This window comes from Tachyglossus aculeatus, chromosome 21 (genome assembly GCF_015852505.1).
Source record: "Tachyglossus aculeatus isolate mTacAcu1 chromosome 21, mTacAcu1.pri, whole genome shotgun sequence".
NCBI lineage: Eukaryota > Metazoa > Chordata > Mammalia > Monotremata > Tachyglossidae > Tachyglossus > Tachyglossus aculeatus.
This window is the reverse complement of record NC_052086.1, coordinates 25,089,206-25,115,486: the sequence shown is the minus strand read 5'-3', so window position 1 is coordinate 25,115,486 and position 26,281 is coordinate 25,089,206. Positions and strand designations below refer to the sequence as shown.

At 50.4% G+C, this 26,281-nt stretch overlaps 1 protein-coding gene across 2 annotated transcripts in view; it reads right to left on the bottom strand.

Annotated features, from left to right (window-relative positions):
• Positions 1–22,051, bottom strand: part of HIP1R (huntingtin interacting protein 1 related) — a 72,905-nt gene extending 50,854 nt beyond the window's left edge. For both annotated transcript variants that reach the window (XM_038763308.1, XM_038763309.1), the window contains exon 1: positions 21,928–22,051. In XM_038763308.1, the coding sequence (XP_038619236.1) occupies positions 21,928–22,023 (96 nt within the window). In that variant the 5' untranslated portion in view covers positions 22,024–22,051. The remainder of the gene's footprint in view (positions 1–21,927) is intronic.
• Between the last annotated feature and the right edge of the window lie 4,230 nt (positions 22,052–26,281).

The following is a 26,281-nucleotide window of genomic DNA, read 5'->3' as shown; positions in this document are numbered from 1 at the left end:
CTGGATGAACCCGCCACCAGCCTCCCAACCCCTTCCGGCTACAGTTCCCAAGCCCCAGCGCCGGTTTGGGGACCTTCCCAACTGGGCCCATCTCTTTTCCCGGGCAGCCGCCTGAGAGGGAATCCAATCTGGAGGGGCAGGTTGGGATGAGGTGGACCAGCCCGGGCTCCAGAGGCTTTCCAGCTGCCCTTATTGCTTGTTCAGTTGGGGCAACCAAACCCTCAGGACACCCTTATGGTTCCACCTGGGAATGATCCCATCTTTTTTTGTGCCCCCAAACCTCCCCACGGGTGCCAGCCCAGCGCTTTTAGCACTTGGGAAGAAAACCTAGAGGGCCCCAACCGATAATTTCTCCAAACTACCACAAAGCAGGGCCCCTCTCCTGGCTCCACGGTGGCCGGAGCTACCAGTGCTCCCTATTTCACGGTAGAGAAAGGGGCAACGGGTTTTTGGGCCCCGGATTACCTTTGTCCAGAAACGCTCTGAGCATATTACTCCCCTCTTCAAAAATCTCCTGTGGCTACCAATCAATCTGCGCATCAGGCAGAAACTCCTCACCCTTGGCTTCAAGGCTGTCCATCCATCCCCTCGCCCCCTCCTACCTCCCCTCCCTTCTGTCCTTGTCCAGCCCAGCCCGCACCCTCCGCTCCTCCGCCGCTAATCTCCTCACCGTTAGGCCTCGTTCTCGCCCATCCCGCCATCGACCCCCGGCCCACGTCCTCCCCCGGGCCTGGAATGCCCCCAATCCCTCTGCCCATCCGCCAAGCTCGCTCTCTTCCTCCCTTCAAGGCCCTACTGAGAGCTCACCTCCTCCAGGAGGCCTTCCCAGACTGAGCCCTTTCCTTCCTCTCCCCCTCGTCCCCCTCTCCATCCCCCCATCTCACCTCCTTCCCCTCCCCACAGCACCTGTATATATGTTTGTACATATTTATTACTCTATTTTACTTGTACATATCTATTCTATTTTATTTTGTTAGTATGTTTGGTTTTGTTCTCTGTCTCCCCCTTTTAGACTGTGAGCCCACTGCTGAGTAGGGACTGTCTCTATATGTTACCAACTTGTACTTCCCAAGCGCTTAGTACAGTGCTCTGCACACAGTAAGCGCTCAATAAATACGATTGATGATGATGATCCGTAAGATGGAGCTCAAACACCTGTTCTCTCAGACTCGGAGCTCCACACGGGATGGAGACTGTGCTTCATCTACCTTGCACGTAGCACAAAGTTTAGCACCTAATGAGCGCTTCGTGAATGCCATCATTAAAATGGACTTTGCTTCTTAGAGGGTCAGGCAAGCCCTCTAAGGTTGGGGTGGAGAATCCCAGCACATAACCCACTCAAGGACCTGTTCCCCTCTGAAGCCATCAAAGAGCCCTCCTGATCAGTGGTTCCCAAGGGCAATAATAATAATGACATTTAAGTGCTTATTATGTGTCCATCATCATCAATCGTATTTATTGAGCGCTTACTATGTGCAGAGCACTGTACTAAGCGCCTCACTGTTCTGAGTACCGGGATACAGACAAGCTAATCAGGTTGGGCACAGTCCCTGTCCCATAGGAGGCTCCCAGTCTTAATCCCCATTTTACAAATGAGGTAACTGAGGCACGGAGAAGTGAAGTGACTTTCCCAAGGTCACACAGCAGACAAATGGTGGAACCAGGATTAGAACCCAGGTCCTTCTGACTGCCGGGACCACGTTCTATCCACCAGACCGTGCTGTTTCTCAAGCGTTCTGGCCCAGCCTCTTGGAAAGTCCACACTGACTCCCTTTGTCCGGGAAGTCTGACACCAGTCGGGAGAGGGAGCAGGGGAGGAAGCCAAAGTCCGGGACGTGGTGACTCAGAGGAAGTTCAGACTGGGGGTGGTAGGAAGAAATTCCGGTTAGTCAGGATGGGGCTAAAACAACCCCTGGTTTTTCCTGAGCATCACTGTGCGCAATGCACTGCACTAAGCGTTGGGGAGAGCACAGCAGAGTTGGTAAACGCGATCCCTGCCCACAAGGAGTTTACGGCCCAAAGCACGGATTCATTCAATCATATTTACTGAATGCTTTCTGGGTGCAGAGCACGGTACTAAGCACTAGGGAGAGAGCAACTGTCAGCTGTGTGACTTTGGGCAAGGCACTTAACTTCCCTGTGCCTCAGTTACCTCATCTGTAAAATGGGAATTAAGACAGTGAGCCCCCCGTTCCTCTCCTCCTCCCCATCCCCCCCAGCCCTACCTCCTTCCCCTCCTCACAGCACCTGTATATCAATCGTATTTACTGAGCACTTACTGTGTGCAGAGCACTGTACTAAGCGCTTGGGAAGTACAAATTGGCAACATATACCAATATATATATATGTTTGTACAGATTTATTACTCTATTTATTTTACTTGTACATATTTACTATTCTATTTATTTTGTTAATGACGTGCACCTAGCTTTACGTCTATTTATTCTGATGACTTGACACCTGTCCACATGTTTTGCTTTGTGAGCCCTTCTAGACTGTGAGCCTGTGGTTGGGTAGGGACCGTCTATGTTGCCAACTTGGACTTCCCAAGCGCTTAGTACAGTGCTCTGCACATTGTAAGCACTCAATAAATACGATTGAATGAATGAGAGAGCAATTGTCAGCTCTGTGACTTTGGGTAAGTCACTTAACTTCTCTGGGCCTCAGTTACCTCATCTGGAAAATGAGGATTAAGACTGTGAGCCCCCCGTGGGACAACCTGATCACCTTGTAACCTCCCCAGTGCTTAGAGCAGTGCTTTGCACATAGTAAGCGCTTAATAAATGCCATTATTATTATTATTATTTTTATTATTCTCTGTACCTCAGTTACCTCACCTGTAAAATGGGGATTAAGACTGTGAGCCCCCCGTGGGACAACCTGATCACCTTGTAACCTCCCCAGCGCTTAGAACAGTGCTTTGCACATAGTAAGCACTTAATAAATGCCATTATTATTATTATTATTATTCTCTGTGCCTCAGTTCCCTCATCTGTAAAATGGGGATTAAGACTGTGAGCCCCCCGTGGGACAACCTGATCACCTTGTAACCTCCCCAGTGCTTAGAACAGTGCTTTGCACATAGTAAGCACTTAATAAATGCCATTATTATTATTATTATTATTATTCTCTGTGCCTCAGTTACCTCATCTGTAAAATGGGGATGAAGACTGTGAGCCCCCCCGTGGGACAACCTGATCACCTTGTAACCTCCCCAGCGCTTAGAACAGTGCTTTGCACATAGTAAGCACTTAATAAATGCCATCATTATTATTATCATTACAACACAAAACAGTCACATCCCCCCCCCCCCACCCTGCGACTAGTTTACAGTGTAGACAGGGGTGTCACATTTGCCTCCCTCAGCCTCACAGCACTTACGTACATACCCGTAGTTTATGTATTTACATTCCTATCATCTGTCTCCACCTCTAGACTGTAAGCTCATCATGGGCAGGGAACGTCTCTACCGACTCTGTTATATTACTATATTGTACTCTCCCAAGCACTCAGTACAGTGCCCTGCACACAAAGCACTCGATAAATACGACCGATCGACTGCTCCAGACGCCAGGGAGTCGGATGGCTCCAGAGCCCCTCCTAATTCACTCCAAGCAGCACCCCACTGTTGCAGACCCCTGAACCTTGGCAGCAGCTGGCTGATGCCGGGGTTTGGGAGTCTCCCTAAATATTTCATGGAAGTCGGAAGATCGATTATCAGGAAAAGATGCCAGGAGCCGGACGGGAGGAGGGAAAACTTATCCGACTTCTTCCTCTGGTACGGCAGGGCCGAAGAGTTCGGCAAGAAGACAGTCAGGCCCGCAGCCCACTGTGTATCTCCGTAAGCTCCTTAACCGCTCCAGGCCTCAGTTTCTCTTTCTGAAAAGTGGGGGAGAAAGAGAGTCCCTGCCCGTTCTGGCGTTCTCCGGCACGTTTGTGAGATTCACACGAAGGATGAATGGGTCAGATAACAGGTCAGATGGCTGTCCACCCAGCCCGGTGTTCTATCTGACAGGGAATGCTCCTCTCCTCCTCCTCCTCCTCATCAATCGCATTTATTGAGCGCTTACTATGTGCAGAGCACTGTACTAAGCGCTTGGGAAGTACAAATTGGCAACATATAGAGACAGTCCCTACCCAACAGCGGGCTCACAGTCTAAAAGGGGGAGACAGAGAACAAAACCAAACATACTAACAAAATAAAATAAATAGAATAGATATGTACAAGTAAAATAGAGAATAAATATGTGCAAACATATATACACATATACGGGTGCTGTGGAGAAGGGAAGGAGGTAAGATGGGGGGGATGGAGAGGGGGACGAGGGGGAGAGGAAGGAAGGGGCTCAGTGTGGGAAGGCCTCCTGGAGGAGGTGAGCTCTCAGTAGGGCCTTGAAGGGAGGAAGAGAGCTAGCTTGGTGGATGGGCAGAGGGAGGGCACTCCAGGCCCGGGGGAGGACGTGGGCCGGGGGTTGATGGCGGGACGGGCGAGAACGAGGCCTAACGGTGAGGAGATTAGTGGCGGAGGAGCGGAGGGTGCGGGCTGGGCTGGAGAAGGACAGAAGGGAGGTGAGGTAGGAGGGGGCGAGGGGATGGATGGACAGCCTTGAAGCCCAGGGTGAGGAGTTTCTGCCTGATGCGCAGATTGATTGGTAGACACTGGAGATTTTTGAGTCTCCTCGACTTTAGTTCCTTCAGAGACAAGTGACACGAATTCAAGGAGGCGCGCGTATCATCTCCTCAGCTCCGGAAGTCCACCGGCAGAACAAAACTGAATCTGAGAGTTGGCTTTTACTGCTCTACAGTAATTGCCAGTAGCAGCGTTACCTGGTGGACAGAGTACAAAGCTGGGAGGAGGGAGCCCTGAGGTCTATTACCAACTTGCCTGCTGTGTGACCTTGGGCAAGTCACTTAACCACCCTGAGCTTCAAGTTCAACTGCAAAATGGGGATAAATTAGATTATGAAGTCCTTATGAAATAAAATAAAAACATTTCATTTTGTTGTCTGTCTCCCCCTTGCAGACTGTGAGCCCGTTGTTGGGTAGGGACCGTCTCCAGATGTTGCCAACTTGGACTTCCCAAGCGCTTAGTACAGTGCTCTGCACATGGTAAGTGCTCAATAAATATGATTGAATGAATAATAATAATACTTATGGTATTTGTTAAGCACTTGTTTGTACAGATTTATTACTCTATTTTACTTGTACATATTTACTATTCTATTTTGTTAATGCATTTTATTTTGTTGTCTGTCTCCCGCTTCTAGACTGTGAGCCCGCTGTTGGGTAGGGACTGTCTCTGTATGTTGCCAACTTGTACTTCCCAAGCGCTTGGTACACGGTGGGCGCTCAATAAATGCGATTGAATGAATAATAATAATACTTATGGTATTTGTCAAGCACTTGTTTGCACAGATTTATTACTCTATTTTACTTGTACATATTTACTATTCTATTTTGTTAATGCAATTTATTTTGTTGTCTGTCTCCCCCTTCTAGACTGTGAGCCCGCTGTTGGGTAGGGACTGTCTCTGTATGTTGCCAACTTGTACTTCCCAAGCGCTTGGTACACAGTGGGCGCTCAATAAATGAAACTGAATGAATAATAATAATACTTATGGTATTTGTTAAGCACTTGTTTGTACAGATTTATTACTCTATTTTACTTGTACATATTTACTATTCTATTTTATTTTGTTAATACATTTTATTTTGTTGTCTGTCTCCCCCTTCTAGACTGTGAGCCCGTTGTTGGGGAGGGACCGTCCCTATGTGTTGCCAACTTGGACTTCCCAAGCGCTTAGTCCAGTGCTCTGCACACAGTAAGCGCTCAATTAATACGATTGAATGAATGAATGAGGCAGAGACCAGGTCCAATCTGATAACCTTGTATCTCCCCCAATGCTTAGGGGACACAGTCACTGCTCAATAAATGCCTTTATTACGGCACCACAGATGGAAAACGTCTCCTCCTAAAGGAGCTGAGAGCACAGCAATAGGGCGAAGACAAGTGTCACTCTGCCTACTCTAGGATCACGTTCAGAGGGGAGCCATCTCATTCAAATAAAGGCCTTTCAGCCTCAGAGGGCATTTACGAAACGGCAAAACACCCGTCATTTACAGCTGACAAGGCTGGAAAGCAGACATGGGTAAGATGACCAGGAAATCCGGTCATTTAAATTCATTTAAAATGCCAGGCCCTGCCTACTCTAACCAGGCCCCAGGGTCAGTGCTACTTTAATCAGACAGGACACCCAGAACCCCCCACCCCTCCTTGGCCGTGCCCATTTCCCCATCCGGCTCCATCATCATCATCAATCGTATTTATTGAGCGCTTACTGTGTGCAGAGCACTGTACTAAGCGCTTGGGAAGTACAAGTTGGCAACATATAGAGACAGTCCCTACCCAACAGTGGGCTCACAGTCTAAATTTTACTTGTACATATCTATTCTATTTATCTATCTATCTATTTATTTATTTTATTTTGTTAGTATGTTTGGTTTTGTTCTCTGTCTCTCCCTTTTAGACTGTGAGCCCAATGTTGGGTAGGGACTGTCTCTATATGTTGCCAATTTGTACTTCCCAAGCGCTTAGTACAGTGCTCTGCATATAGTAAGCGCTCAATAAATACGATTGATGATGATGATGATAAAAGAACCTGGACCTTGCCCTAGGGCCTGACACAAACAAATCCCACTCCTACCTGCTTTAAAAGGAGAACAGTAAATTTGCTTATTCATTCAGTCATATTTATCGAGTGCTTACTATGTGCGGAGCACTGTACTAACTGCTTGGGAGAAGACAGTACAGCAATAAACACATTCCTGTCCACAACGAGTCCAGAGGGGAAGAGAGTAAATGCGATTGAATGAATGAATGAATGGATGAATGTGAGCCCAATCGGGGACATGGACTGTATCCAACCAACTGGGCATTTAGCTTTAATTCTATTTGATCTGACGATTTTGACACCTTGTCCACATGTTTTCTTTTGTTGTCTGTCTCCCCATTCTAGACTGTGAGCCCGTTGTTGGGTAGGAAACGTCTCTATATGTTCATTCATTGATTCAATCGTATTTATATTTATATATTCATATATGTATATATGTTTGTACATATTTATTACTCTATTTATTCATTTATTTTATCTGTACATATCTATTCTATTTATTTTATTTTGTTAGTATGTTTGGTTTTGTTCTCTGTCTCCCCCTTTTAGACTGTAAGCCCACTGTTGGGTAGGGACCGTCTCTATATGTTGCCGACTTGTACTTCCCAAGCGCTTAGTCCAGTGCTCTGCACACAGTAAGCACTCAATAAATATGATTGATTGATTTATTGAGCGCTTACTGTGTGCAGAGCACTGTACTAAGCGCTTGGGAAGTCCAAGCTGGCAACATATAGAGACGGTCCCTACCCAACAGCGGGCTCACCAGTCTAGAAGACTGTTGCCAACTTGTACTTCCCAAGCGCTTAGTCCAGTGCTCTGCACACAGGAAGCGCTCAATAAATACGATTGAATCCATGAACGAACGAACCGGAAGCTCATCATTCCTGACCACTGGCTCCTTTCAACGGTCCAGAGAGGGAGGCTCACGGGGCCCAGAAGAATCAGCAGGAGCCAAGAGCTGGACTTGAGGGTTAGCCACCTCTCCCGTCCTAACTTTTGTCGAAATTTGTGGGTCTGCAGGCCAAGACCGCCGTGGCCGGCGCCACCTCCGCCTTGCGGACCACCAGGCCGGGTCTACCCAACTCGGGCCCGGCTGTTTGGGAGTCAAACGTGCCGGGGTGTGACTCAGGCGCCAGACGGGGCGATGGGGTTCCTCCAGTCCCGGTGATGTCACCACTCACACCTACCATTCGTCTGGGCCCCTGGACTGAGTCACCCTTGGGTGATTTGACTCGGGTTTTGAGAAACCCAAACCCCTAAAATCACCTTCCCTCTCTGGTCCTTTTTTGGACTTCCAGCTCTTCCCCAGGGCATGCCTCGGGGAACGCCGGGTTTTGGTGGGGGGGGTGGAGGGAAGCTCAGTGATAGTCGGGGACCAATCCGTTCGGTCTCTCGTGGCCGCAGAGCTCTCGGCCGGCGGGTCCTCCTGTCCCCAGGCTCTCTCCCGAGAGGCAGGACCGGGCTTGATCCCAGGAAACTTGGAGCTGCTCTAATCGAGTCACTGAGGCATGGTTCAGTCGGCAAGCAACGCCGTGAGCTGGTAGAGGAAAGACTGCGGGGCGGGGACGATGGGGAAGGGCCGGTCCCAAGTTCCTGGGGATTACAAAACTGCTGGCATTTCTGCTCAGGAAATCATATCCTGTTCCCCTGGCAGCTCCTTCGGGTTAGGGCGTCACTCACGGGATCCCACAAAGCCTGCTCCTCTGGAAGAGAAGCATTGGCTCCGAAGAGCCAACTTGGCTCAACGCTGCTCCTCAGCAGAGCAGAGGTTCCGAATGTGGGAGCATGCAATCGTGTGCCCAGGCGCACGCATGCGCACATGCATACACACACATGCACACACACTCACTCATCTCCTGGGACAGCGCCTCTTTCTTTGTCATGCTTTCAAGCTGGCCACACTACCCCGTGACCAAGGACGTCCCCAGCTGCCTCGCCGGGTGGGCATGTGCTCTCCATTAAACAGATGGGGAAACTGAGGCCCGGGGAGAGGCCAAACCTGCGTCCTACAAAAGAGGCAGCTTGGTAGAGACGCAATGAGAACAGGTCTCCGGCGTCAAGCTCTATCCACTAGCCCACAGCGCTCAGGGCCCGGTCATACTCTCAGCATCATGACTAGGGTTTTACTTGCACAGATTTGTTTGTGTCCTGTCTCTTTCAAAGGTGTGCAGGCTGAAGGCAGAAATGCTCCCTCACCCTTTTGTTCTAACTCCCCAAAGCACCCGTTCCTATTTCCTGTAGCCAGCGGAGGCTCGGCCAAGGCCGCCGGCATTTCCCAAATGAAAATGGGGAGTCCTGAGGAACCTTGAGAGAAGAGCTCAAAATATCGGCAGGCTCGAGCTAGCAGTGGTCTTCTCGTTGTGGGGTTCAGGAGCTTTCTGGATGGGGGCCGAACTCAGGTGGCTGCCTGGGGAGAGGGAATGATTCCGGCATCGATCATTCCTTTCAAAGGAGTGCTGGCGGTGGTGGGGTGTGAAGGGGAAGAAATTAGGGGAGGGAGACTGAGCACGGAGGCCTGTAGTGTTCCTCTGAACTAGCAGGAGATCATCATCAATCGTATTTATTGAGCGCTTACTATGTGCAGAGCACTGTACTAAGCGCTTGGGAAGTACAAATTGGCAACATATAGAGACAGTCCCTACCCAACAGTGGGCTTACAGTCTAAAAGGGGGAGACAGAGAACAAAACCAAACATACTAACAAAATAAAATAAATAGAATAGATATGTACAAATAAAATAAATAAATAGAGTAAAAAATATGTACAAACATATATACATATATACAGGTGCTGTGGGGAAGGGAAGGAGGTAAGATGGGGGGATGGAGAGGGGGACGAGGGGGAGAGGAAGGAAAGGGCTCAGTCTGGGAAGGCCTCCTGGAGGAGGTGAGCTCTCAGCAGGGCCTTTAAGGGAGGAAGAGAGCTAGCTTGGCGGATGGGCAGAGGGAGGGCATTCCAGGCCCGGGGGATGACGTGGGCCGGGGGTCGATGGCGGGACAGGCGAGAACGAGGTACGGTGAGGAGATCAGCGGTGGAGGAGCGGAGGGTGCGGGCTGGGCTGGAGAAGGAGAGAAGGGAGGGGAGGTAGGAGGGGGCGAGGGGATGGATGGACAGCCTTGAAGCCCAGGGTGAGGAGTTTCTGCCTGATGCGCAGATTGATTGGTAGCCACTGGAGATTTTTGAGGAGGGGAGTGATATGCCCAGAGCGTTTCTGGACAAAGATAATCCGGGCAGCAGCATGAAGTATGGATTGAAGTGGAGAGAGACACGAGGATGGGAGATCAGAGAGAAGGCTGATGCAGTAGTCCAGACGAAGAAATGAAACAGCAAAGAACTTAGTAGGGGAAGGACACACGGAACCTGTCCTTGGTTTGAACATCTTACCTCCTTCCCTTCCCCACAGCACCTGTATATATGTATATATGTTTGTACATATTTATTACTCTATTTATTTATTTATTTTACTTGTACATATCTATTCTATTTATTTTATTTTGTTAGTATGTTCGGTTTTGTTCTCTGTCTCCCCCTTTTAGACTGTGAGCCCACTGTTGGGTAGGGACTGTCTCTATATGGTGCCAATTTGTACTTCCCAAGCACTTAGTACAGTGCTCTGCACATAGTAAGCGCTCAATAAATACGATTGATGATGATGATGATGATGAACGCTGGGGGAACAGCTGCTCATCAGACTGAGCTGGACTCTAGTCTGATCAATCATTCCAGGAACTTTCAACAGTGCACACCATGCACGCCTGTGCATTCATGCAAACACACACACACACACACACACACACACACACACACACACACACACACACACACACACATCAAGCACTCAGGTCTGTACCCCTTAAGCACCTTGATACTCACCTCACCTCCTCAACACTTACGTACACATCCTTATAAGCTGTGTTTACCCTCTCTCTAATTTATTTTAATAACTGTAGTATTGGCTAAGCACTGTGTCCAACCTGATTTGCTTGTATCCACCCCAGCGCTTAGTAGAGTGCCTGGCACACAGGAAGCCCTTAACAAATACCACAGTTGCTGTTATACTTATCACTTACTATATGTCAAGAACTGTACTAAGCTCTGCAGTAGATACAAGACAATAAGGTCCCACATGGGGCTCACAGTCTAAGCAGGAGGAGAATAGGTTTTGAATCCCCATTTTGCAGATGAGAGAACTGAAGCACTGAGAAATTAAATGACTTGTCCAAGGTCACAAAGCAGACAAATGGTGGAGCTCCCTGGCCTGTGCTTTTTCCAGTAGGCCACCCTATCTTCCCCACTAGACTAGACATCACGTCTTCCAACAACATTGTATTCTCCCAAATCCCTAGTTCAATGCTATGCACACAGTAAGTGTTTGATAAATACCACTGATTGAAGGCACAGAGTTTGTGTCCTGTCATTGTTTTTACACACAGTACTTTTCCATGGTTTCTTTATGTTTGTGACCTCTGTGATAATCGTCTTTCTCTTTGCCCCTTTCTGTCATTGCTCCATTAAATCGAAAGCTCCTTGAAGACAGGAATAGTGTAACCCATTCAGTTACCAGAGGATGCTCAATAAATGCTGTTCGCTGAGTGAAATCTCTCTCTCTTTTGGGGTTTTCCAAGAAACAGCCCCCAGCTTGCTGTTGCCATGGCAGTTGTGATGACCCCGGCTGCGCTGCTCTGCCCTCCGCTGAGGCTATCACTGGAGAGTGTGTAGACTGGTTAATCTTTACTGAATTTCTGCTCCACAACAGCTGTTGAGTAAAAGTTTCATCAATGTGGGAAGCCCTGATCGGCAAAGCCAGGATGCAATTGCAAGAAAAGCAATTAGAAATAACTCCTTCCGCAAGGGAGAAGAAAGGGGTCTGAACCTTAAGAGTGGGTGGAATGTGGGAGGGGGAAGGTGACATTTGTGGCTCCCAATCGATGATATTTACTGATCACTTGCTGTGTGTAGAGCATCATCATCATCAATCATATTTATTGAGCGCTTACTGTGTGCAGAGCACTGTACTAAGCGCTTGGGAAGTCCAAGTTGGCAACATATAGAGACGGTCCCTACCCAACAGTGGGCTCACAGTCTAAAAGAGTGGGCTCACAGTCTAAAAGCACTGACCTAAGCACTTGGAAAAGTATAATACGATACTCCTCAGAATCTCAAATGGACTCTAGCTTCTTCCTATCCACCCTCTTCTCCCACCAGGAGCTTCCAGTCTACAGTCTCACTGTGCCCCTCCCTGTTCCAATCTGATGAGAACCGAATTTCCCAGAAACTTCTTCAATTGAGTCGTTTTCTGTTTCAACCTTCCACCATCGGTGTCTGTCTGCTGCGACTGGAGTTTTTCTTCATCGTCTGATTGAGCTGCGTCATTACCGATGTACTCCTTGGTCCTCCTCATGATATGCAGAGTCAAGGGGTTGATGCCTGTGGGCAGCTTCTCCTCAGCCAGGCTCAGGAGGATCTCCTCTCCTGTGTCCAGGTTCTTGATCATCACACTGGCCAAGATTTCCTCATCGGTGAGTTCTCGTCCAGAGTTCTCGTCCAGATCCCAAGAGCACAGCGGCTTTCCTAGCTGCCCAGTGCTTCCCAATTCCCCCGTCCTGTTGGTTAATCCTCCCCCTGATCCGGGAGACACGACCCATGTCTACATGCACATGGGGAAACAGAGGCCAAGACCCCTGAAGTAGATGACTTATCCAGGGGCGGAAGCAGGATTTCAACCTGATCTCCCAAACCTCCAGGTCACTGCTTCCCCTCCCTTTCTACGCCTTATCATGCCTGGCCACGCTCCCTCCCAAGGGGAGAGGTCGTTGCCCCGCTTTGACTTTGAAGTTGAGTTCCCCAGGGTCACCCGCGGCTACAGGTTCAAGGATTCCCAGGCCTTTTCTCACCTCTACCTAGAACAGACCAATTTCCAGGGGACAGTAAGCTCTCTGAGGGCAGTGGATGTGTCTATAAACTCCGCTGCAGAGAAGCAGCGTGGCTCAGTGGAAGGAGCCCGGGCTTTGAGTCAGAGATCATGGGTTCAAATCCCGGCTCCGCCAGTGGTCAGCTGTGTGACTTTGGGCAAGTCACTTCACTTCTCTGTGCCTCAATGGTCTCATCTGTAAAATGGGGATAAAGACTGTGAGCCCCCCATGGGACAATCTGATCACCTTGTAACCTCCCCAGCGCTTAGGACAGTGCTTTGTACATAGTAAGCGCTTAATAAACGCCATTATTATTAGTATTACTCTCCCAAGCACTTAGTACAGTCCTTTGCACAGGGAAAACACTCAAATGCCACTAAAAATGACTCACTGACAGCCCTTCTCTCCCTACTTCCCTCATTTTGCAAATGGGTACGTGCACGCACAGACACCCCCGCCCCACAAACACACTTCACCATTTCTCAATTTAACCTCCATAAACTCATCTGTAAACATAAACTCGGAATAAAAGGGATAGAAAGCAAGACACGTGCCCCAACTGCAGAAAAGCCAGGTTCCTTTTCCACAATGTCGCCCGGGCAATGGATAGTATCAATGGGACACTTACTGTGCAGTGATCATAGCTACAAATTCTACTGTATTCTCCGAGATGCTTACTGGACTAAGCACTCTGGAAGAAGACGACAGAATCAGTAGCTATGCCTGCCACACACACCTTCAAGGAGCTTCCGATCTAGCAGGGAGTTGGACACTTAAAGAAATCACAGATTTCTTGAAGTAATAGAGTCCAAAGATATACCCAGGTGGTGTGGTGGGGGGAGATGGAGGTGAGCAGCGGTAGCCGAGTGCTTAGGGGAAGAGGAAGGGCTGAAGTGGGGGGCAGTTGGGGAGGAAATAAAAGCGGGGAGATGAGAAATCGATTGGGGAAGGACTCCTGGAGGAGATGTGGCTCAGAAAGGCTTTGCAGATGGGGAAAGAGGTCGTCTGTCAGATGTGAAATGGAGGGGAGGGACTTCTAAGTAGGGGAAGGGTGGGATGATGATGATGATTTGTTAAGCACTTACTATGCGCCAGGCACTTTTCTAAGCGCTGAAATAGCTACAAGGTCATCAGGTTGCCCCACGTGGGGCTCACGGCCTTAATCCCCATTTTACAGATGAGGCAACTGAGGCCCAGAGAAGCTGACTTGCCCAAAGTCACCCAGCTGACAGGTGGCGGAGTCGGGATTAGAACCCACGACCCCCGGCTCCCAGGCCCGGGCTCTTTCCACTGAGCCGCAATGAAGAGGGCTCAGTGAGTAGGTGGACTTGACGGTAACCAAATGGGTGATCTGGGGTACAGCGGGAAAAGAGGGCGGATAGGAAGAAGGTAGAGTCCATTTGAGCTTCTGGGGAGTGAACGAATTAAAAATTAACCATCACAAAAACTCACTGCCCAGGTTCTTCAACAATACACCTCAGAGAAGAATAAACAAAGACTCCACGTCACCTCCCGTCCAACCTGCCAGGAAAGCCTGACCCTCCTCTTGGAGAAACCACTTAGAACAGAGGGAAAATTCATCATCATCATCAATCGTATTTATTGAGCGCTTACTATGTGCAGAGCACTGGGAAAATTGATGCCCAAGTCTCCCTCCCTCTGTTTCAAAGTCCCCGACTGAGACGTCCATTACGTAGGTAACTTCTGCCTATTTACAAACAAGCCCAGAATAATTAATCTGGCTTCCGCGAGTCTTCCAGTGAATTCATCACTGAAGAGCTACCTTTAAAGAGGTTGTTTTAAATCCCAGCTTCCCAGTCCACCCCGTTCTGGTCTGTACCTCTCGGGATGAAGGCGTCGCCGACAGCTCCCTCGACTTCCAGGCCGGCTAAGGGGATTTCTCTCCGCACCGGCCTAATAGAGGTACCGGTATTGAGGCCTCGGAAGATTTCCCGGCCCAGTTTCCATTACCTGGTGATTCGGGAGGGTTGGGGGCGGGCAGAATTAAGGTTCAAGTTGAGTTTGGTGAGTGCCGGTAACGAAAACAAACTCCCGCATCAGCTGAGAGTGATAATCTTCGTAAAAATGAATAATTTGCAGGCAGGCAGTCTCCAAGCACTTTCCAGCACCCATCACGCTGCTGGATTCCAAGGTTTATTAGAATTAATTACACGTTAAAGAGGTTGGAAGTCCCACTCCCTCTCTCTTATTTAAAAACTACGTTGTTGAAGGCGGCTTGTACCGACTTGACATGAAACCAACCCCAGAAATCCCAGCTCGGTGCGCAGGGGAAGGCAAACTCCGGCTGCTGGAAGCCCCAACCGTAAACAAGCCGTGGGCACAAGGGATATTTCAGCCTCAATTAATTAACCGCGGGTAGAGTTATCTTAGATTCTGTCTTCGCGGGTTTCCCAATGGGCGCAAAAACAAAACACTCTGATCCCTGATCAGCCCGGGAGGGCGTCAAATACGCATCCCACAACACCCTTACGGCAAACATCCCCACGACGGACTCTCAGATCAGGAAGAGGCACCCAAGGACGCATGTGAACACAAAGACAGAAGTGCGCACACGCGCACCTCACGGCGTCCACATAATAATAATAATAATGGCATTTATTAAGCACTTACTATGTGCAAAGCACTGTTCTAAGCACTGGGGAGGTTATAAGGTGATCGCGACGGACTCTCAGATCAGGAAGAGGCACCCAAGGGCGCATGTGAACACAAAGACAGAAGTGCGCACAAGCACACCTCACGGCGTACACATAATAATAATAATAATAATAATAATAATAATAATAATGGCATTTATTAAGCACTTACTATGTGCAAAGCACTGTTCTAAGCACTGGGGAGGTTATAAGGTGATCACGACGGACTCTCAGATCAGGAAGAGGCCCCCAAGGACGCATGTGAACACAAAGACAGAAGTGCGCACACGCGCACCTCACGGCATCCACACAATAATAATAATAATGGCATTTATTAAGCGCTTACTATGCGCAAAGCACTGTTCTAAGCACTGGGGAGGTTATAAGGTGATCGCGACGGACTCTCAGATCAGGAAGAGGCATCCAAGGACGCATGTGAACACAAAGACAGAAGTGCGCACAAGCACACCTCACGGCGTACACATAATAATAATAATAATGATAATAATAATAATGGCATTTATTAAGCACTTACTATGTGCAAAGCACTGTTCTAAGCACTGGGGAGGTTATAAGGTGATCACGACGGACTCTCAGATCAGGAAGAGGCATCCAAGGACGCATGTGAACACAAAGACAGAAGTGCGCACACGCACACCTCACGGCGTCCACATAATAATAATAATAATAATAATAATGGCATTTATTAAGCACTTACTATGCGCAAAGCACTGTTCTAAGCACTGGGGAGGTTATAAGGTGATCGCGACGGACTCTCAGATCAGAAAGAGGCACCCAAGGACGCATGCGAACACAAAGAGAGAAGTGCGCACAAGCACACCTCACGGCGTCCACATAATAATAATAATAATAATGGCATTTATTAAGCACTTACTATGTGCAAAGCACTGTTCTAAGCACTGGGGAGGTTATAAGGTGATCACGACGGACTCTCAGATCAGGAAGAAGCACCCAAGGACTCATGTGAACACAAAGACAGAAGTGCGCACACGCGCACCTCACGGCATCCACATAATAACAATAATAATAATAATGGCATTTATTAAGCGCTTACTATGCGCAAAGCACTGTTCTAAGCACTGGGGAGGTTATAAGGTGATCACGACGGACTCTCAGATCAGGAAGAGGCACCCAAGGACGCATGTGAACACAAAGACAGAAGTGCGCACACGCACACCTCACGGCGTCCACATAATAATAATAATAATAATGGCATTTATTAAGCGCTTACTATGTGCAAAGCACTGTTCTAAGCACTGGGGAGGTTATAAGGTGATCAGGTGGTCCCATGGGGTGCTCACAGTTTTAATCCCCATTTTACAGATGAGGCCCAGAGAATAATAATAATAATAATGGTAGCACTTATTAAGCGCTTACTATGTGCAAAGCACTATTCTAAGCGCTGGGGAAGTTAACAAGGTGATCAGGTTGTCCCACGGGGGGCTCACAGTCTTCATCCCCATTTCACAGATGAGGGAGCTGAGGCCCAGAGAAGTGAAGTGACTTGCCCAAAGTCACACAGCTGACAAGCGGTGGGGCCGGGATTTGAACCCACGACCTCCGACTCCAAAGCCCGTGCTCCTTCCACTGAGCCACGCTGCTCCTCTGATATTCTGAGTTCTAACTCAGAACATAGGTACGCTACGCAGAAGTCTATTTCTTCGAGAGCTTTTTTGTCATTTTAAAGACACGCAGGGAAGTTGGGGGAAAAAACAGCTCTGCCCAGCTCAGGTATTTAATAAGGGAGGGCGGAGGCACTTATCAAGCGCTCAGTACGGTGCTCTGCACACAGTAAGCGCTCAATAAATATGACTGAATGAATGAATATTCAGGGCTGCACACCGCAAACGAGTCTGACCGCCTGGGTGAAACTTTTCACCTCCCCGATAATGGGATAATGAGTGGCTCCAACATCCCGAGCCCCAGCGGAGGGGAAACAAACAAGCTCCCTTCTGGGAAATGTGTGGGGTGACCGACCCGGGAGGCTCCCTCTCTCTTGGGCTCATGGAAAGGGTGACGGCCCCTCATTGCCATCCAACTAGCCTTTAAAAGAACCCCCCAACGCCTCCACACTATCCTCTCTCGGAGTGGTCAAACCAGAAACGTGACATAATTTAGCCACCTGTTGCCAAGAAAGGTGTAGACAACACCCAGGGAGAAGCCAGCAGGGTGGGCTGGGGGCAGGCCCCTGAGGCCGGCGGGGGTCCGGGGGGCGTTGGGGGGGTGTCTTGCTGTCCGGCCTCCGAGGTGGGCCGAGCCTGCGGGCTGGCTTGATTGATCGATTGATCTTTTAGACTGTGAGCCCACTGTTGGGTACGGACTGTAGATGTTGCCAACTTGGACTTCCCAAGCGCTTAGTACGGTGCTCTGCACACAGTAAGTGCTCAATAAATATGACTGAATGAATGAATATTCAGGGCTGGACACCGGCAAACGAGTCAGACTGCCTGGGTGAAACTTTTCACCTCCCCGATAATGAGATAATGAGTGGCTCCAACATCCCGAACCCCAGCGGAGGGGAAACAAACAAGCTCCCTTTTGGGAAATGTGTGGGGTGACCGACCCGGGAGGCTCCCTCCCTCTTGGGCTCATGGAAAGGGTGATGGCCCCTCCTTGCAATCCCACTAGCCTTTAAAAGAACCCCCCAACGCCTCCTCTCTCCCCTCTCTCGGAGTGGTCAAACCAGAAACATGACATAATTTAGCCACCTGTTGACAAGAAAGGTGTAGACAACACCTAGGGAGAAGCCAGCCGGGCCCAGGGTGGGCTGGGGGCAGGCCCCTGAGGCCGGCGGGGGTCCGGGGGGCGTTGGGGGGGTGTCTTGCTGTCCGGCCTCTGAGGTGGGCCGAGCCTGCGGGCTGGCTTGATTGATCGATTGATCTTTTAGACTGTGAGCCCACTGTTGGGTAGGGACCGTCTCTAGATGTTGCCAACTTGGACTTCCCAAGCGCTCAGTACAGTGCTCTGCACACAGTAAGCGCTCAATAAATATGATTGAATGAATGAATATTCAGGGCTGCACACCGGCAAACGAGTCCGACCGCCTGGGTGAAACTTTTCACCTCCCCGATAATGGGATAATGAGTGGCTCCAACATCCCGAGCCCCAGCGGAGGGGAAACTAACAAGCTCCCTTCTGGGAAATGTGTGGGGTGACCGACCCGGGAGGCTCCCTCTCTCTTGGGCTCATGGAAAGGGTGACGGCCCCTCCTTGCCATCCCACTAGCCTTTAAAAGAACCCCCCAACGCCTCCACACTATCCTCTCTCGGAGTGGTCGAACGGGAAACGTGACATAATTTAGCCACCTGTTGCCGAGAAAGGTGTAGACAACACCCAGGGAGAAGCCAGCCGGGCCCAGGGTGGGCTGGGGGCAGGCCCCTGAGGCCGGCGGGGGTCCGGGGGGCGTTGCGGGGGTGTCTTGCTGTCCGGCCTCTGAGGTGGGCCGAGCCTGCGGGCTGGCTTGATTGATCGATTGATCTTTTAGACTGTGAGCCCACTGTTGGGTAGGGACCGTCTCTAGATGTTGCCAACTTGGACTTCCCAAGCGCTCAGTACAGTGCTCTGCACACAGTAAGCGCTCAATAAATATGATTGAATGAATGAATATTCAGGGCTGCACACCGGCAAACGAGTCCGACCGCCTGGGTGAAACTTTTCACCTCCCCGATAATGAGATAATGAGTGGCTCCAACAACCCGAGCCCCAGCGGAGGGGAAACAAACAAGCTCCCTTCTGGGAAATGTGTGGGGTGACCGACCCGGGAGGCTCCCTCTCTCTTGGGCTCATGGAAAGGGTGACGGCCCCTCCTTGCCGTCCCACTAGCCTTTAAAAGAACCCCCCAACGCCTCCTCTCTCCCCTCTCTCGGAGTGGTGGAACGGGAAACGTGACATAATTTAGCCACCTGTTGCCGAGAAAGGTGTAGACAACACCCAGGGAGAAGCCAGCCGGGCCCAGGGTGGGCTGGGGGCAGGCCCCTGAGGCCGGCGGGGGTCCGGGGGGCGTTGTGGGGGTGTCTTGCTGCCCGGCCTCTGAGGTGGGCCGAGCCTGTGGGCTGGCTTAATTGATTTATTACTCTATTTATTTATTTATTTTACTTGTACATAGCTTTTCCATTTATTTTATTTCGTTAGTATGTTTGGTTTTGTTCTCTGTCTCCCCCTTTTAGACTGTGAGCCCACTGTTGGGTAGGGACCGTCTCTAGATGTTGCCAACTTGGACTTCCCAAGCGCTTAGTACAGTGCTCTGCACACAGTAAGCGCTCAATACACACGATTGATGATGATGATTGATTGATTGATTGGTCCCCGGCTCCCTGAGCGGGGAGGAGGTGACCAGGCCCTCTGAGGGCTTCCGTGTTTACCTCCACACTGGACACTGCTGCCATCGCCGCCCCTCCGCAGGACCCCAGAAAAGGGCCGGCTCTGTCTGTCTCTCTGTGTGACACACACACACACACACACACACACGCCCCACCAGGTAATGAGTTCAAATCCTGACTCTGCCAATTGTCGGCTGTGTGATTTTGGGCAAGTCACTTAACTTCTCTGTGCCTCAGTTCCCTCATCTGTAAAACGGGGACTAAAAGACTGTGAGCCCCCTGTGGGACAACCTGATCCCCTTGTCACCTCCCCAGCACTCAGAACAGTGCCTTGTACATAGTAAGCGCTTAATAAATGTCACCATTATTATTATTATTATTACCCAGACCCTGTACACAACACACACCCCACACCAGGTACCCAGTCCCTGTACACAACACACACACACACACACCCCATACCAGGTACCCAGTCCCTGTACACACACACACACACACACACACACACACACACCACCCACCCAGATAATGGGTTCAAAATCCTGACTCTGCCAATTGTCAGCTTTGTGATATTTTGGGCAAGTCACTTAACTTCTCCGGGCCTCAGTTCCCTCATCTGTAAAATGGGGACTAAGACTGTGAGCCCCCCGTGGGACAACCTGATCTCCCTGTCACCTCCCCAGCACTCAGAACAGTGCCTTGCACATAGTAAGCGCTTACTAAATGTCATCATTATTATTACCCAGACCCTGTATACAACACACACACACACACACACACACACACACACCCCACACCAGGTACCCAGACCCTGTACACAAAACACAGGCCCCAACAGGTAATGGGTTCAAGTCCCGACTCCACCAATTGCCAGCTGTGTGACTTTGGGCAAGTCACTTCACTTCTCGGTTCCCTCATCTGTAAAATGGGGACTAAGACCGTGAGCCCCCCGTGGGACAACCTGATGCCCTTGTCACCTTCCCAGCACTCAGAACAGTGCCTTGCACATAGTAAGCGCTTAACAAATGCCATCATTATTATTATTATTACCCAGACCCTGCACACAACACACACCCCTCCCCCCCCAGCCTCTGCCCCACCAGGCCCCCAGACCCTGCACACAGGCACACAACACACACACACACACACACACACACACACACACACATACATACACTGTGCGGTGATCATGGCTACAAACTCTGCTGTATTCTCCGAGATGCTTACTAGACTCTGGAGCACTTTGGAGGAAGCCAAGAGAAGGGGCAGGGCAGCTCTGCCCGCCACACACACACACACACACACACACACACACACACACACACACACCTTCAAGGAGCTTCCTCCGATCAAGCCGGGAGTTAGTTGGGCCACGGAAAGAAATCACAGATAGGAGGAAGTAGGGGAGTCCAAAGATACACCCAGGTGCTGTGGAAGGGGGGGTGGGGGGGAGCGGCGGCAGCAGACCAGACAGAGATGGGGGGGGGGGGGCGGGGCGGGACCAGGCCCTCAGACCCTGCACACAACACACACACACACACCCTGCCCCACCAGGTCCCCAGACCCTGCAGACAACACACAGACACACCCTGCCCCACCAGGCCCCCAGACGTTGCAGGCAACACACACACACACCCTGCCCCACCAGGCCCCCAGACTCTGCAGACAACATAAACACACACACACACACACACACACCCTGCCCCACCAGGCCCCCAGACCCTGCAGACAACACACACACACACCCTGCCCCACCAGGCCCCCAGACCCTGCAGACAACACACACACACACACCCTGCCCCACCAGGCCCCCAGACGCTGCAGGCAACACACACACACACACACACACACACACACACACTCTGCTCCACCAGGCCCCCAGACCTGCACACAACAAACACAAACACACACACACACACACACACTCTGTCCCACCAGGCCCCCAGACCCTACACACAAGACACACACACACACACACACACTCTGCCCCACCAGGCCCCCAGACCCTACACACGGCACACACACACACTCTGCCCCACCAGGGCCCCAGACCCTACACACGGCACACACAAACACACACACACACACACTCTGCCCCACCAGGCCCTCGGACCCTACACTCAACACACACACACTCTGCCCCACCAGGCCCCCAGACCCTGCACACAGCAAACACACAGACACACACACACACCCCATGGGTACCCCCGGGGTGTGTGTGTGTGTGTGTTTGTGTGTGTGTGCGAGCGCCTAGGCCCAGGCCGGGGTCCCAGACGGGTGGGCAGACCCCCAACCCGGAGGCTTTGCCCCCCCCCCCGCCCCCCCCCGCGGTGGGTCCCCCCCCCCTCGCCTGCGTCTTGTCGAACTGGTCCCGCTCGGCTTCCAGGCTGTGCCCGGGCCTGCGGTTCAGCAGCACCCGGCCCGGCACGTTCTTAATGCTGTTCATCCTCCTCGCCACGGCTGCTCCTCCTGCTCCTCCTGCTCCTGCTCCAGCTGCTCCTGCTCCTCCTCGAGCTGCTCGTGTTCCTGCTCCAGTTGCTCCTGCTCGAGCTGCTCCTGCTCCTCCTTGAGCTGCTCTTGTTCCTGCTCGAGTTGCTCCTGCTCGAGCTGCTCCTGCTCCTCCTCGAGCTGCTCGTGTTCCTGCTCCAGTTGCTCCTGCTCGAGCTGCTCCTGCTCCTCCTCGAGCTGCTCTTGTTCCTGCTCGAGTTGCTCCTGCTCCAGTTGCTCCTGCTCCAGCTGCTCCTGTTCGAGCTGCTCCTGTTTCTGCTCGAGCTGCTCCTGCTGCTGTTCGAGCTGCTCCTGCTCCTGCTCGAGCTGCTCCTGCTGCTGTTCGAGCTGCTCCTGCTCCTGCTGGAGCCGCCGCCGCCTCCAGCCGGTCCGGAGCGGAGCGGAGCAGAGCAGAGGACGGAAGCGCAGCGCGTCACCATCCCCACGCCCCGCGGCGCGGACAGCGCCCCCTGGTGGCAGCGCGCGCGCCGCCCGCCTCGAGGGCGCCCCCTGGTGGCCCGGCGCGCCGCCCGCCTCGGGGGCGCCCCCTGCTGGCCGCGCGCGCCGCCCGCCTCGGGGGCGCCCCCTGGTGGCCGCCTCTACCCACCCCGCACCCGCCGCCGCCCAATCAGTCAGTCATTCATTCATCCAATCCTATTTATTGAGCGCTTACTGTGGGCAGAGCACTGGACTGAGCGCTTGGGAAGTACAAGTTGGCAACAGATAGGGACGGTCCCCACCACAAACACACACCCACACACACACACACCCTGCCCCACCAGGCCCCCAGACCCCACAGACCACACCCACACACACACACACCCTGCCCCACCAGGCCCCCAGATCCCGCAGACAACACACACACACACACCCTGCCCCACCAGGCCCCCAGACCCTGCACACAATCCTACTGATTGCACGCTTACTGAGGGCAGAGCACTGGACTGAGCGCTTGGGAAGTACAAGTTGGCAACACATAGGGACGGTCATTCATTCACTCAATCCTATTGATTGCGCGCTTACTGTGGGCAGAGCACTGGACTGAGCGCTTGGGAAGTACAAGTTGGCAACAGATAGGGACGGTCATTCATTCATTCATTCAATCCTATTGATTGAGCGCTTACTGTGGGCAGAGCACTGGACTGAGCGCTTGGGAAGTACAAGTTGGCAACAGATAGGGGCAGTCATCCATTCATTCAATTGTATTTACTGAGCGCTTACTGTGGGCAGAGCACTGGACTGTTGGCAACAGATAGGAGCAGTCATCCATTCATAGAATTGTATTTACTGAACACTTACTGTGTGCAGAGCACTGGACTGAGCGCTTGGGAAGTACAAGTTGGCAACAGATAGGGACGGTCATTCATTCATTCAATCCTATTTACTGAGCGCTTACTGTGGGCAGAGCACTGGACTGAGCGCTTGGGAAGTCCAAATTGGCAACAGATAGCGACGGTCATTCATTCATTCAATTGTATTTACTGAGCGCTTACTGTGGGCAGAGCACTGGACTGAGCGCCTGGGAAGTACAAGTTGGCAACAGATAGGGGCGGTCATCCATTCATTCAATTGTATTTACTGAGCGCTTACTGTGTGCAGAGCACTGGACTGAGCGCCTGGGAAGTACAAGTTGGCAACAGATAGGGGCGGTCATCCATTCATTCAATTGTATTTACTGAGCGCTTACTGTGTGCAGAGCACTGGACTGAGCGCTTGGGAAGTACAAGTTGGCAACAGATAGGGACGGTCATTCATTCATTCATTCAATCCTATTGATTGAGCGCTTACTGTGGGCAGAGCACTGGATTGAGCGCCTGGGAAGGACAAGTTGGCAACAGCTAGGGACGGTCATTCATTCATTCAATCCTATTGATTGAGCGCTTACTGTGGGCAGAGCACTGGACTGAGCACTTGGGAAGTACAAGTTGTACTTGTACTACTTGTGGGAAAAGCCTGGGCTTTGGAGTCAGAGGTCACGGGTTCAAATCCCAGCTCCGCCAATTGTCAGCTGTGTGACTTTTTGGGCAAGTCACTTCCCCTCCCTGGGCCTCAGTTACTTCATCTGGAAAATGGGGATGAAGACTGTGAGCCCCCCGTGGGACAACCTGATCACCTTGTATCTACCCCAGCGCTTAGAACAGTGCTTGGCACATGGTAAGTGCTTAATAAATGCCATCATTATTATTATTATTATTAAGTTGGCAACAGATAGGGATGGCCATTCATTCATTCAATCCTATTTATGGAGCGCTTACTGTGGGCAGAGCACTGGACTGAGCGCTTGGGAAGTACAAGTTGGCAACAGATGGGGTGGTCATTCATTCATTCAATCGTATTTACTGAGCGCTTACTGTGGGCAGAGCACTGGACTGAGTGGTTGGAAAGTACAAGTTGGCAACAGATAGGGATGGTCATTCATTCATTCAATCCTATTGATTGAGCGCTTACTGTGGGCAGAGCACTGGACTGAGCGCTTGGGAAGTCCAAGTTGGCAACATCTAGAGACGGTCCCTACCCAACAGCGGGCTCACAGTCTAGAAGGGGGAGACAGACCACAAAACATATTAACAAAATAAAATAAATGGAATAAATATGTACAAGTAAAATAGAGTAATAAATCTGTACGAACATATATAAAGGTGCTGTGGGGAGGGGAAGGAGGTAAGGCGGGGGGGATGGGGAGGGGGAGGAGGGGGAGAGGAAGGAGGGGGCCCTGCCCAACAGCGGGCTCACAGTCTGGAAGGGGGAGAAAGACAACAAAACCAAACATGTGGTCAAGTCATCAGAATAAATAGAAATAAAGCTACATGCACATCAATAACAAAATAAATAGAATTTTTGATTCAAGATTTCACGCACATACATACATACTTACATATTCTATTTATTTTATTTTGTTAATATGTTTTGTTTTGCTGTCTGTCTCCCCCTTCTAGACTGTGAGCCGGCTGTTGGGTAGGGACCGTCTCTATCTGTTGCCAACTTGTCCTTCCCAAGCGCTTAGTACAGTGCTTTGCACACAGTAAGCGCTCAATAAATACGATGGAATGAATGAATGCATATTCTGGGACAAAGAACCCAAAATGTTACCCTACCGGCTCTGCCTAAGATACAGGGCATGGCCCATATTCTTACCAGTGGGGATCAAAAACATATGGCTCAGTGGAAAGAGCACGGGCTTTGGAGTCCGAGGTCATGGGTTCGAATCCCACTCTGCCACGTGTCTGCTGTGTGATCTTGGGCAAGTCACTTCACTTCTTTGGGCCTCAGTGACCTCATCTGTAAAATGGGGATGAAGACTGCGAGCCCCATGTGGGACAACCTGATCACCCTGTATCCTCCCCAGCGCTTAGAACAGTGCTTTGCACATAGTAAGCGCTTAACAAATGCCAATTATTATTATTATTATTATTTTTTACAATAAAACATGTTTATGCAGATAGGGTAAGAACCAGTCGCGCTTACATAGACAATCCCAAACTTGGCTGCACATGCTGCTGCTTTGGAAAAGAATGAGAACCGGAGGGAAAAGGAGCCGAGCGGAGGAAGCAGGAAGAAATGTCACTGCCGGTTGGTAGGACATGGGAGTAGGGCCTGGGAGAAATCCTAATTTTTTCTTCCTTCCATTGAGAACTAATGGGATTTCCAAGTTGCAGATCACAGTGATCGACTGGTGTGTTTTATTTTCACTTGGCAGCATCGAGTCAGTTACCTCTGGTGACCTCTTCTTTTTAAGAAGAAAAGCAATAGCAGCTCTGGAGCTTTAGAGAGTTAATTAGGACAAAAATCTATTAAATAGTGGCATTTACTGAGCACTTACTAAGTGCATAGCACTGTACTATTTGTTCTGACGACTTGACACCTGTCCACTTGTTTGGTTTTGTTGTCTGTCTCCCCCTTCTAGACTGTGAGCCCGTTGTTGGGTAGGGACCGTCTCTGTTGCCGACTTGTACTTCCCAAGCGCTTAGTACAGTGCTCTGCACACAGGAAGCGCTCAATAAATACGGTTGAATGAATTTATTATTAATGATAATGATAACGATGAATGAATTACTTTATTGTTAATGATAACGATAATGATGAACGAATGGCTTTATTATTAATAATAATTATAAGGATGAATGAGTGGCTTTATTATTAATAATAATGATGATGAATGAATGGCTTTATTATTAATAATAATGATAATGATGAATGAATGGCTTTATTATTAATAA